This window comes from Halichoerus grypus, chromosome 15, assembly GCF_964656455.1.
Source record: "Halichoerus grypus chromosome 15, mHalGry1.hap1.1, whole genome shotgun sequence".
NCBI lineage: Eukaryota > Metazoa > Chordata > Mammalia > Carnivora > Phocidae > Halichoerus > Halichoerus grypus.
In genome coordinates this window covers 18,889,855-18,902,268 of record NC_135726.1, presented here as the reverse complement: position 1 = coordinate 18,902,268, position 12,414 = coordinate 18,889,855, and the positions used below count along the sequence as shown (strand labels likewise).

The 12,414-nt window shown below is 41.4% G+C and overlaps 2 protein-coding genes across 6 annotated transcripts in view; one reads left to right on the top strand and one right to left on the bottom strand.

Moving 5' to 3' along the window:
- The window catches only part of TK2 (thymidine kinase 2), an 87,166-nt gene that overhangs the window by 32,321 nt on the left and 42,431 nt on the right, over positions 1 to 12,414 (bottom strand). For 2 of the 3 annotated variants that reach the window (XR_013444373.1, XM_078063472.1), the window contains exon 3: positions 9,683 to 9,857. Coding sequence is in view for 2 of the 3 variants with exons in the window: in XM_078063472.1 (XP_077919598.1) it covers positions 9,683 to 9,818 (136 nt within the window). In the remaining variant the exon portion in view is untranslated. Of the gene's footprint in view, positions 1 to 9,682; positions 9,858 to 12,414 lie in introns of those variants that run through there. The other variant, XM_036115175.2, reaches the window with a different exon arrangement.
- Positions 359 to 12,360, top strand: CKLF (chemokine like factor). 3 transcript variants are annotated; one of them, XM_036115173.2, is made up of 4 exons: positions 359 to 701; positions 5,103 to 5,261; positions 9,215 to 9,310; positions 12,170 to 12,360. In XM_036115173.2, exons 1-4 carry the CDS (start codon positions 627 to 629, stop codon positions 12,284 to 12,286), a joined length of 447 nt encoding a protein of 148 aa, XP_035971066.1. In that variant the 5' UTR covers positions 359 to 626; the 3' UTR covers positions 12,287 to 12,360. The 3 variants fall into 3 exon arrangements, with proteins under 3 accessions (XP_035971066.1, XP_077919601.1, XP_035971067.1); XM_078063475.1 differs by lacking the exon at positions 9,215 to 9,310; XM_036115174.2 differs by lacking the exon at positions 5,103 to 5,261 and having other exon boundaries at positions 362 to 701.

Here is a 12,414-nt window from a genome sequence, read left to right as displayed (position 1 = left end):
TACTATGTGCCAGACCCTGGGAACCCTGCAGGGAGAGAAGCAGACAAAGGCAGGTCCCTGCTTTTGTGCAGTTTATATTTTTAAGATATATCAGCTAGTGATAAGTGAAGAGAAGGTGATGGTGGCTGCTCTAGAGGGGGTGTCCAAGGGAAATCCTCTCTAAGGAGTTGGTATTTGAGATGCTCATAGTACGGGGTAGCCCTGCAGCCATTCCTGAACACTCCCAACCCCTCCCTGCAACCCCCTCCAGAAGCACTCCATGACAGGAAAGCCCCTACGGAGAGCTGGAGAGCAGTTGTCTTTGGTGCCTGGAGGGGCGGGGCGGAGCGGAGCGGGGCGGCGCTGAGAGGGGCAGGCCTGCGTGCCCCCCGCTAGGTCCGCAGAACTAAGGCAGGCGAACCCCAGGAGCCCGAAAAGCGAGAGCGGCAAGCGGCCAGCCCCGGTGGAGCGCATGCGCACGAGCGCGGGCCGCAGTGACCTGCGCATGCGCGCGCGAGGGCGGAAATCCTAGAAGGGCGGCGCGCGGCGGTAGCGGTTGCTATCGCCGCACGAGGCCTGGCAGAGCTGTGAGGCGAGGAGAAGGGGTGAGGGAGAGAAGTGCTGCTGTTGCTGCTGAGTCTGCAGGCATGATGTCGACCCTGAAGCCGAAGCATCGCCCCTTCTGCTTCAGCGTAAAAGGCCACGTGAAGATGCTGCGGCTGGTGAGGCCGGGCCACCGGGTGGGGGCGGTATTGGGGCGTGCTCAGGGGCAGCGGGAGATGGCTCTCAAGTATAAAGAGGAATCCCCTACCTTCTCTTTCAGCTTAGGCCTCCCAGAGGCACGGCGGTTCACTGTGCACCCCGGGGGCAGAAGGAGAGAAAGAAGGCACTGCCCTGCCCTTCAGGGGTTCACAGACACATTCATAAAGCCAAGTAAGCATGTCTGCACGAGCGGCCCCCACTTGGACCTGCACACCAGGTACCCAGGTTAGCAGGCCAGTCAGCTGCGCCTGTACCCCGTACAGGACAGCCGGGCTGCCGGCTTCGGGGCGTCAGGCGTGCCGGGCGCGCTGCAGCTAGTTCGGAACAGAGGTCTGGAGAGAATGAACCATCATTTGGAGGAAGGTGCCCTGGCTAGTTAGAGAAGTGGGGACTGGCACAGGAGACTATGTTGAAGGAACAAAAAAAAAAAAAGGGAGGTGGGAGGAGAAGGAAAAAATAATTTTTAAATTTTAAGGAGGTGACCTATAGGGGAGGAGATGGAAGTAGTTAAAAGCTACAGGGAAACAATTCCACTTAATATGAGGAAGAACTTTCTATTGGGAAAGTTCCCCAAATTAAGTGGCCACATCACTTGGGAAGGCAGTACATTCCCAAACAGCAGAGGTAACAGGTGTAGATGAGCACCTAGGGTGGATGCTATAAAAGAGATTCAGACTCAGGTGAGTGTGTAGAACAAACTGCATACAAGGTCCCTCACACACCAAAAGTCTGTGATTCTGAGAAATGACTGTAATGTAATACAAGTCAGAGTGCATAAGAGAGGTTTAGGAAACTACTCTGGAGTTCAAAGGACAGAAAGATTACTTTGGGTTAGGAGTAAATAATCAGGGAAGAAGTGACCTAAGAGTCTGGAGTTTTATGCCCAGTACTGAAAGCTCTGGAAGAACACTGGAGGAGGAACAAGATCTTGTGAGAAATGTTTAGTTTCAGACATATCAATTCCCTCAACAAACATTTAGAGTATTTAGTTGTATTCTAAGATCTGACTTAGGCCCTGGAACAACAAGAACAAGCAAGACAAAGTCCCTGACTCATGGAGTTCTTCAGTTTAGTCAGAGACAGACCTATGAGCAGATAGCTATAATATGTGGTAAGATGGGGATAGGCCAAAGAGTCTCACATTTAACCAAGGACAAGAGAAAGAGAGGTATCAGGAAACTTCCTAGAGGAACATAGAGTGGGGTCTGAGGGGTAGCCACCTGAGCAAAGACATGGAGGCAAAAAAACAGCATGATTTATGCAGCAAGTTTTAACAAGATGAGCGTTGCCTTATTTTTTTCATGCAACAAATACTTATTGAAAGCCTACCATGTTCCAGGCACTGTTCTAGCCTCTTGGGACATATCAGTGAACAAAGCAAAGATCCCTGGCCCTCATGGAGTTTACATATTGGGGTGGGAGGGCAGGGGAGACAGACAGTAAACACAATAAATAAATGATGCAGTATTGTAAAAAGTTGTAAGTGCTATGGAACAAGAGACAAGTAAAGCCAAGGAAAGCAGTGTAAGGGGAGGAAGGTTGCAGATTCCAGTAATAGAGTGGTCAGGTTAGGCCTTGTTGAGATGACAGCTGAGCAAAGAGTTGAGTGAGGCTAGGGAGTTAGCTATGAGAATATCTGGAGGAAAAGTGTTTTAAAAAGGAACATACATTACAATGGCCCTATGACAGGAATGTACCTGAAGGGTTCAAGAAAAAGCAAGGAAACCAGTATGACAGGAGTGGAGTGACTGGGGACACAGTGATAGATGAGGAAGATTTTGAGTAAGGTTGTATATGATCTGACTAACATTTAAAAAAAAATAGACCAGCTGCTATGTTGACAATAGATTGGTCAGAGGGACAGGAGGGGATTGCTGCAAGGGCAAGGGTAGAACCAAGAGACCAGTTAGAGCTATGGTAATTTGGGCAAGGAGGATAGTGGCCCAGACCAGGGTGTTGGCAGGGTAGGCTACAAGAAATGGTCATATTTGGGATATATTTTGAAAGTAGCCCCAATATGATTTGCTGATTAACCGGATGTGGTATAAGAAAAAGAGAGGAGTCAAGATAACTCCAAAGTCTTTGGCCGAAGCACTGGAAGGATGGAGTTGCCATCCACTGAAAGCCTGTGGGTAAAGCAAATGTAGGAGGAGGACCAGAAGTTCAATTTGAGAATTAAACATTGGAATTATCCTGTGCATAAACTGTGAAGAAATTCTGCTAGAAAAGTAGACAGGAGCTGAATGATGGAAGGCTGAATACCATGATGAGAGGTAGGCTCTATTCTAAAGATCACAGGGAGCCGCTGAGAAGTGCATTTGCGTTTTAGAAATTATACTGTAATACCTTTGTCGTGGTAGTTCAGGGAAGATACCGAAGGGCAGTAGCTGTAGGGACAAAGAGGAGGGAGTGAGTTCCCAAGATGGTTAGCATTAAATCAGCAGGACCTGATGATCGATCATTTTTGGGGAGTATTAGGAACACTGATAATAGGTTTCTCGGGTGGGTGATAAGATAGATGGTGGTATCACCAATTAAGATAGTGCATACAGGAGGAACAGGCTAGATGAGTTCAGTTTTGGATATGGTGAATTTGAGATTCCTATAGGTATTCAGATAGAGACTGCAAATGGCTATTTATGTTTGAGATGTTGAGGATTGATCTGTGATAGGAACCCACTTTCGTCGATTGGGTCGTGAACAGAATCTAAAGGAATACCAGCATTTTAAAAGGATGGGTAAAAGGAGAGAAGCCCACCAAGGGAGGATAGTTACAGAGTTGTATAAGAACTAGGAAAAGTGACATGCAAGCCAAAGGAGTAGAAAAATAGGAAAAAGATCGCCAATGGCAATTAAGCCATGGGAGTCCAATAGGATAAAAACTAAAAAATGTTCATTAAATTTAGTAATTCTGAAATCATCAATAATCTGAGCAAAAGCAGTTGCCACAGAGTGATGAAGAAATGTCTGAGATCTTAGTGGGATATTTAAAAGAGAATTGGAGACAAAGGCTAAGAGTAATGATAGAAGAGCTGTAAATAATGGATTGGGGGAGAATCCAGTGTGACTGAAATCATAGGAACTTTTAAGAAAATGGATTAATCACCAGTGTCAAATTCCATGGTGCAGAAAGTTTACAGAAGATGGGGACTGAAAAAGTGACCCTAGATTTCATAACCTATGAACTCAAGACTGTGGTTCAATAGAGTAAATGAAGTGGTTTGAGGTGAAATGTTGCTAATTGTAATTATATTAATTATAAAGAATGGCTTATAAAATGATTATATTTGCTATATAATCAAACTGATCAATTTAGAAGTTTAAAGGTAGGGTATTTTTATACTAAGAAAGTAATTGAAAGAATTATGAATAAGTAGCCCATATAGATTTAAAGTTAAAAAGAGTGTGTAAATGCTACTAGCTGACAGACTGATCAGAAGAGTCTAGCCAGGGAAAACTCTTGACAAAACCATTTTCCAATAACATAGAGATTTTGGATAGAGCTATAACATGACAGCTCCTAAAAACATGATGTTGACAGACTCACTGGGACCCATCAGCTTATTTTTCCTTTAGGTCACTTAACATTTCTGTGTTTTATATCTTCATTTGTAAATGAGATTGGATTAGATTAATTATCTTTTCGGGGCTTTTTTTACTTAAAATATTCATCAATTCTGATTGCATTCTATTTAGGTTAGAGAAAATATGTAAAAAGTGAAGCATCAGAATTGTTGGGAGTTTTTTTTTTCCTTTGTTCCCACATAGGGTTCTTCAGAGAATTGTTTTTCTCTAACAATTTATTTTAAACTTTTCTCCAGTATTTTTCATGGCAACATTCTAAGTTTAAGTTTGACAGTAGATTCCACATTGGTAAGAGTTAAGGCCTGATGAGCAGATGGTAAGGAATTATAGCAGTCAGTATACAGATGTTTTTTAAAAGAATTATAGGGAGAAATAGAAAACAGGAATTTCTTGGGGAGCAGGATGAATGGAAGGGGTGTGTGTGTGTGTGTTTTAAGAGAAGACAACTTGGATATGTTTATAGTATGATGTGGAAAGGAGCCAGTGAGGAGAGATTGAAGGTCTGAGAGAGAAAAGAAGATATGTAGTGGGAAAATACTAAGGGAACAGATATGGGAAGAGATGGTATTAGGTGTACAAGTGGAATAACAGAGAGGGACACCTAGTTCCCTAAAACACAAAGAGAAGGCAACATCCATACATTGTAGTAATTCCTCCTTTAGGTGTGTGTATATATGGCCTAAACCCATTTATTTAGTTACTTTAGAAATGATTTTTACAGCTTAAACTTGCATTCAGTAATCGTTGAATAAATCATGTTTTCTTTATCCTTATAGGCGCTAAATGTGACATCCATGACCTTTTTTATCATTGCACAAGCCCCTGAACCATACATTGTCATCACTGGATTTGAAGTCACTGTTATTTTCTTTTTCATAATTTTATATATACTGAGACTTGATCGATTAATAGACTTTTTATTTTGGCCTTTGCTTGTAAGTGTTCAGTTTTATTGTTAAAATTAACTACTTTTTTCCTGTCATAGTGAGACATTTTAATAAGCTATTCTTTAGTTTTCTTAAGCCTTTAAGAAATGTCTGATAGGCTTAGGAAGGAGGAACTCTACCCACTGCTACTGTATTCTGTATTGTCCCTTAGCAACCACAGAGCATAAATTCTCCTCTGAGCCCCCATCTACCAGTAGATGGGACTGACCCTTCTATTAGGAGAATTCCTTAAATGTTGATCTTCTAAAGAAATATAAATTCAAGATCATGGCTAAGAAAATTAGAGAGCATTCTTAATCTATACCTCCCTTTTAAGTACATGTTGATATGGCCTCAAAATTGGGGAAAGAGATGGAAGCAGAGACACAAGTATCCACATCTTGCACATCCTGATCACTAAATGGAAAACCGAAATAATCTGGGAGGCTGAATAAAGCACAATGTTATCTTACTTAAGAATGTCTGTAATCATTAATGCTAAATAACTCATCCAGTACAACCTTATTTAGTAGCATATGAACTTCACCTGCCATACTTATAGCACTGAGAATAACTGCCCAGTGAAGTGCCTAAATGGTTCTGGAAACCGTCAAAATAGGCAAGTTGGAGATGCTAGTTAAGGTGAACGCGTCCCTTCCGCCTGGACTGTTCTCCAGTTCTAGGGAAAATTGAGTGGCTTTATCTCTCTCTCCTCTTCCAAATTTCATCTCCGGTATCCTGTCTCTGTAGGTCTCCCTCCTAAGACCCCCTGCGGCCCTTCCCACTTTTGGCTGGACTGGTAGCTGCACTTAAATCTTCCTCGGCTGCGCTCGTTTCATCCTCCTGGGTTCCAAAGTGCTAATATCCAAGCTGATAACCCCCATTAAGGAGAGAGGACTGTGGATCTTTAAGCATGCCTTCAAGTGGTACCTTCTAGAACCACCTTTGAAGGCCAGTGATGCACATTTCAAGCTAATCACAAGCTGAAAAAGTTCCAAAAGGAGAAAGCTGGGAAATAGGATCTACATAGCAACTCTCCAGACTCCTACTTGATCACACTTTTAGAGCTGGACCTGGCTGGAGGGAAGTCTAGGAAAAGAGATCACAATGGCTTAGTCAGTTGGCCCTCAGAGTAGATAATGTCATTTAGTAGCGGAAAGGGCTAAGCTAAATTATTCCAGGGGTTTCTTCAAAGACATGAGGTCTATATCCTCTTGACTCAAAAAGTTATATAGTTGCTCTTCACATTCTGCTTTCCAAGGTTAATAAAACTAATACATTTTAGTATAATTTTCTGGAGCTTATTACATGTTGTCGTAATAAACTTGGAGCCCTAAGCTTAACAGAATACACTGGGAGAGAGGGTGGTCTATGTGTAGACTGAAACTTAGTCTCCAAATCTCTGAGGATCAAACTTTGCTGATATTGTAATCTCTGAGAAATGGTGCTATATGGTCAACTACGGGATTATTCCATTATGAAACCCAGATTCCTCTCTGTTCTTGATCTAATGGAATCATTTATTCAACAAGTGTTCAGTGTCTGCTAATCCTAGCTTCCGTAATGGGTTCTTTGACAAAACACAAATCTTATACCTGTGAAATTTTTAATATAGCCAGGAAGCAAGACAGATGAGCAATTCAGTGTAATATATGTTGGGATAGATGCATACCCAGGAGAGTGTGGAGGCACTGGGTTGGGGTGGGGGGGCAAGAGTGGAGGCTTGGGAGGCAGTAGGAGGTCAGAGCATGCAAGGCTTTATATGCCATGCATTTTAAACCAACTGCATGGGAAGCTTTTAGGGGTTTTTAAGTAGGAGAGTGACATTAGCAGCTTACAGTTTAGGAAACTGTATAATAATGGCTTAAAGAGGAACAAAACTAGAGGTAGGTCTGAGAGACCACTTAAAACTTTGTTTCTGTAATCCAGGCATGAAAATTATAAAGGCCTGAACTACAGTCATAACAGTAACTAGAGAGAAAGGGGTGAATGGGTAGAGTTGATAGGACTAGGGAAATAAGAATTAAGAATATCTGCCATTTAAATATCTTGAGATGATAATGAGATAGGAAGTACAGAAAGAAGAATAGGTTTAAGGAAGGGTCAGGGAGAGGAATGCAGTAAGTTCAGTTGAGAAATACTAGGTTTTAGTTGCTTATGGAATATTCAGATAGAAATGTTCAGAACAGGTCTGAAGCTCAGGAGAGTGAGAAGTTAAAGCTGCAGCTTTGGAAATCATCACCTTGTGATGGTAGATGAGCTCTGGGACTGGCCTAAATGGCACGGAGAAAGTGGAGAGCAAACTGAAGGTAAAACTGGGAAACGCCAACATATGGGGTGAAAAGGAGGAGGAGGCAGAGAAAGGCAGGAGAGGATGCAAGGGAGACCCGTGTCACAGAAAGTAAGAGAGGAAAACATCTCAAAAAGGAGTGGTGAATACTGTCACATGTAAAGAGAGAAAAATAAGCCCTGGAAAAAATATATATTCACAGGATGTGTTACTAGAGGCCCCCTTTACCAGAGTGGTGTGCCTCGAGTGGACAGGTGACCGGAAAGCTGAGGGAATGGTTAGACTGAGCAGGGCAAGAGAGACAACTATAATTAGAGGGGCCACAGAGTTGAGGAAAGCTGCCAGGGACAAAGAAACGTCATGAAGAGAATAAGGTTCCTGCAGAGTGGTGCATGGGAATGGGAGCTGGAGCACAGCCCTGGAGAAGCTGCCTGGGGCTCTTCGACTGTAACAAAAGTGAAGCATACAAAGATGGCTGAGGATTTCAATTAATGTGTCAGTGGGGAAAGGTAACTTCTGCCTCATGGCCACTGTCTTCACTGATGAGGAAAGGGCGTGGTCATCTACATTCAGATTTATTATGTTTATCACTGTCCCAAAGCTGCAGTGACTGTCTGTAGTGCAGGCCTTCTCTGACTGTTCCCCTCAAGTGTTCCAATGACAGAAAGCACAGTGAGCCAACCCAGGGCTTTGCAGTGGTATCCAAGTACAGGCACAAAATTTCTTGAAATCTCCTTTTTTTTTTTTTTTTTTTTTTTTGTAATTAACATTCTACTCCATGGTATATTGATGTTTGGTTTTCATTATAAAAACGATGTTTTAAATGACCATTAAGGGTCACTGATATTTCAGGACAGGTGCATCCTTTTCTCTCCTGTAGTTGTCTGCACTTCCTAGAACACCACTTTTACCTAAAGCCATTCATATACACTTACCTGAATTAGTCACAGCAGGCAGGACTGTCTGAAGTAGAGGTGTGGCTTGCCTTGAAGCAGAGCAAAATATCCAACACAGAGGAACATTAACCTAGGACAGTCTCAATATTTCTTGCAAATGAGAGCTTTTTTCTTTCTACGTGAATCTAATCTTGTCCCCATTGAACCTCTTCCTATTTTTATTTTTTATTTTTTTATTTTTGAGAGACTGAGAGTGTATGAATGGTGGGGGGGAGGAGGGAGAAGGCAGAGGGAGAGAATCTGAAGCTGACTCTGAGCTGAGCACAGAGCCACCAACTTGGGGCTCAATCTCAGGACTCTGAGATCATGACCTGAGCTGAAATCAAGAGTTGAACGCTCAACCGACTGAGCCACTTATGTGCCCCTATTTTCTTTTTAATAACCACATTTTTAAGTTAACCAGGAGTTTGAAGTCTGATATTTCTGTTAACAATACCTTCCGGCCTACAGTTATTTGTAAACAGATATAAACCATTCCAGAATAAAGATGATTTACCTTTCTCACACTTAAGAGACACACTCATAGGTTAAGAGACACACTAGGCATCACTGTAGACCAAATACAATATAGGTGTCATTTTACTGGGGCAGTTGGATTTCAAAAAAAAACAAAAACTAAATTTGTTTAATAAGATGGAACTTTCAAAATCTCTAGGCAGCTGATTTGTTTTCTGGCAGTCTTCATGTAAAGCTGACCTTTCTATTCTGTGTTTTAGGATATTATCAACTCAATGGTAGCAGCAGTATTCATGATAATCGTATCTGTGTTGGCACTGTTACCAGAAACCACAACATTTATAGTCCTTGGAGGGGTAAGTGGAGGTCTTTCTGATTTCTTGCTTCAGGTTTGATTAGTATTCACATTTACCTGAAAAACAGATTATAAGAACAGAAATCTACACTGTATTCATCCCTGGGTTTCCTAGGCCAGTGTATGGTCCCTAGTGGCTTAATATTCTTTTGTGTGAGTACATGTCCTGATTAATCTGAAGGAATATGATTTCACCCTAAAACAGAAGTTAACCAAATAATAGTTCCTCTATGTTCCGCATCAACATGTAGAGCTAGACTAGACTGAGAAAAGCTACTGGAATCTGTTACACTTAGCTCTGAGATACCTGATGTCAAGCAAAAGACCATGGATGAGTTTCAAAGCTCTCCCTTTTAAAGAAAAGGATACATACCACTTGTTAAGGTGAGACAGATTGCTCTGAGCTCAGCTATTCTTTGTCCAGAGCTTTCTTCAGATAGAATATAATACAAGATGTCTCGTGATAAGGTTGTAGGAAACCTGATAAGTAAAGGATTTGTTTTGAACATTGCTTGAAGAGAAGCAAGCCAGTTTAATCAGAATTTATCCTGGAAGGCAAGCCAAAATAAACAAGAGTCAAATAATTGAATTTTAGTTCCATCTGATTCTCTTCTGAGACTTCTTATAGGAGGTTCAAAATCATTTGGCTTTTCTAGATTCTGACCTAGAGATGTGAATCAGAAAAATCTTAAATAAATCTCCCTCCTACTTCCTCGTCTTTCCATAGTATGGGCCACTTAGGAGAACTAACCATTCTCAGACAGTCATGTATGTCACAATCCATGGTTTTTCATCTCTTTACTAAGCCCCAAGCAACTTCATGGGGGATGAGAATTATTCTAAAAATAAGATAGTGCTGTAACAGCAGTTTCCCCCAGTTATCTTTAAAGATAATCTTATCCCGGGACTCCTGGGTGGCTCAGTCGGTTAAGCATCCGACTCTTGGTTTCGGCTCAGGTAATGATCTCAGGGTCCTGGGATGAAGCCTTATGTCAGGCTTTGCACTCAGCAGGGAGTCTGCTTGAGGAGTCTCTCGCTCTCCCTCTACCCCTCCCCCTCAAAATAAATAAATATTTTTTTAAACTTATAAACAAAAAAAATAATCTTATCCCTCTACTATGGAGAAAGAGGGACAAGGCATAGGATTTACAGTTGACCCTTGAACAACATTGACTCCCCACACAGCTGAAACTTTTTAAACTCTGACTTCCCAAAAACTTAACTACTAGTAGCCTACTATTGACAAGAAGCACCAAAAACATAAAGAGTTAACACACGTTTTCTATAGCATATGTATTATATACTGTATCTTACAATAAAGTAAGCTAGAGAAAAGAAAATGTTATTAAGAAAATCATAAGGAGGAGAAAATACATTTATAGGACTGTACTACTATATTTATCAGAAAAAAAATCCATGTGTTAAGTGGACCTATGCAGTTCAAACCCATGTTGTTCAAAAGTCAATGGTACTTTTATTCACTTACTCATTCATTCACTGATTCATTGTTTACAAAGGTGCACTTTAGCAGTTGCTGACAAAGTATAGAGTTGTGCTGTCCCATGCAGTAGTCATTAGTACATGTGGCTACTGAGCACTGGAAATGTGGCTGGTCTGATTGAGATGAGCTATACATGTAAAATACACACTGGATTTCAAAGACTTACCAAAAAACGTATATTATTTCATAATAACTTTATTATATTGATAACAAATTAAAATTATATTTTGGATATACTAGGTTAAACAAAGTATGTTATTAAAATTAATTTCACTTGTTTTTTCTTTTTAATGTGGCTATTAGAAAAAACTATGTGGCTCACATTGGTGACTCACATTCTATTTCTTTTGGACAGCACTGGACTAGAACATGAGTCTACCCTAACCTCAGATTGCTTAGAGCCTAATACAGGAAAGAGAAATGTAAACAGCTGTATATAAGCTATTGACAGAGTACTACAGGGCACAGAAAACAGGAAGCAACTACCTCGCTCTGGCAGTGGAAACTCAGCTTGCCAGGAATAAAGGGGAGATGAGGGGGATGGTTCCAGGTAGAGGAACCAGCAACATGCAGAGTACCAGAGTCATGGAAGGATAGGTAGGAAGTACTCAGTGTGGTCAGAACCTAACAAGCTGAGTTTGAGATTCAGGATGGAAAATGGAGTGGTATCTAGAGCCAAGAGGCCAGACTTCCTGGCCATTGGACGGAAATGACCAAATAGCACGCAAGGAATGATATCCCTCTTTTCCAGCCCAGCACCAGCTCTCAAATAGCCATCAGAGTACCTAAAGACCAAGTTCTAGTTTATTCCCTTTACCTTATTTTTTTCCCCCTGAGGCCTATTTAGAATCCCACCCTTTAAGTGGATGTAGCCCCAGCCTTTAAGAGTTCACTTTGGATCATCTTATCACTCCAGTTCTCTAAAGTGTTTATCACAGCTACTGTTCCTTTGGTTTAATCTTGAGCTGCTGTTAACTTTGGCCCTCCAGTAGAGTTTGTAGTAAGAAAGGCAGTTGAACATTTGGGGTAGAAACATTGATTGATAACTAAATATCTTCCGTAGGGCTTTAAATCATTCATGGGGGGAGCAAGTCAAGAGATCCAGGCAAGTATTTGAGAGCCCACACCACTTCAATATTATTTCTGCTCACCTAAGTTATCTTTTCCCTTTTTCTAGGCAGGTATTGGGAAAACTTGGGAATGAGAATGAAATGATCTCTGAAGTCTCTTCCCATTTTAGTATTAGGTGGAAGTGGCCCTGGCAGGAGAGGAAGCCAGTGGGTAGACCACTTAAAACCTGTGTGAGTGACCGAACTCCAGACCGTGGCCACCACAGTGACAAAGTGTGTTTGTTTCCAGGTGTTTGGACTCCTGACAGCAGTGTGCTGTATTGCCGACGGGGTCCTTATTTACCGGAAGCTTCTATTTAATCCAAGTGGTCCTTATCAGAAACGTGCTATTCATGACAAAATATAAGTTTTGTAATTTTATATTACTTTTTAGTTGATGCTAAGTATTAAATATATTAAATATATTTATTCCTCCCCATATTTCCTGTAGTTGTTCTCATTTTAATCTCAATATGGGAACTGGAAGAAGAGATG

Bases quoted from the DNA above. Each gene is read 5' to 3' on its own strand.
- CKLF (XM_036115173.2), top strand. From the start codon at position 627: ATGATGTCGACCCTGAAGCCGAAGCATCGCCCCTTCTGCTTCAGCGTA. The intron at 702-5,102 runs GTGAGGCCGGGC...TTATCCTTATAG, and splicing joins ACGTGAAGATGCTGCGGCTG to GCGCTAAATGTGACATCCAT. The intron at 5,262-9,214 runs GTAAGTGTTCAG...TCTGTGTTTTAG, and splicing joins TTTTATTTTGGCCTTTGCTT to GATATTATCAACTCAATGGT.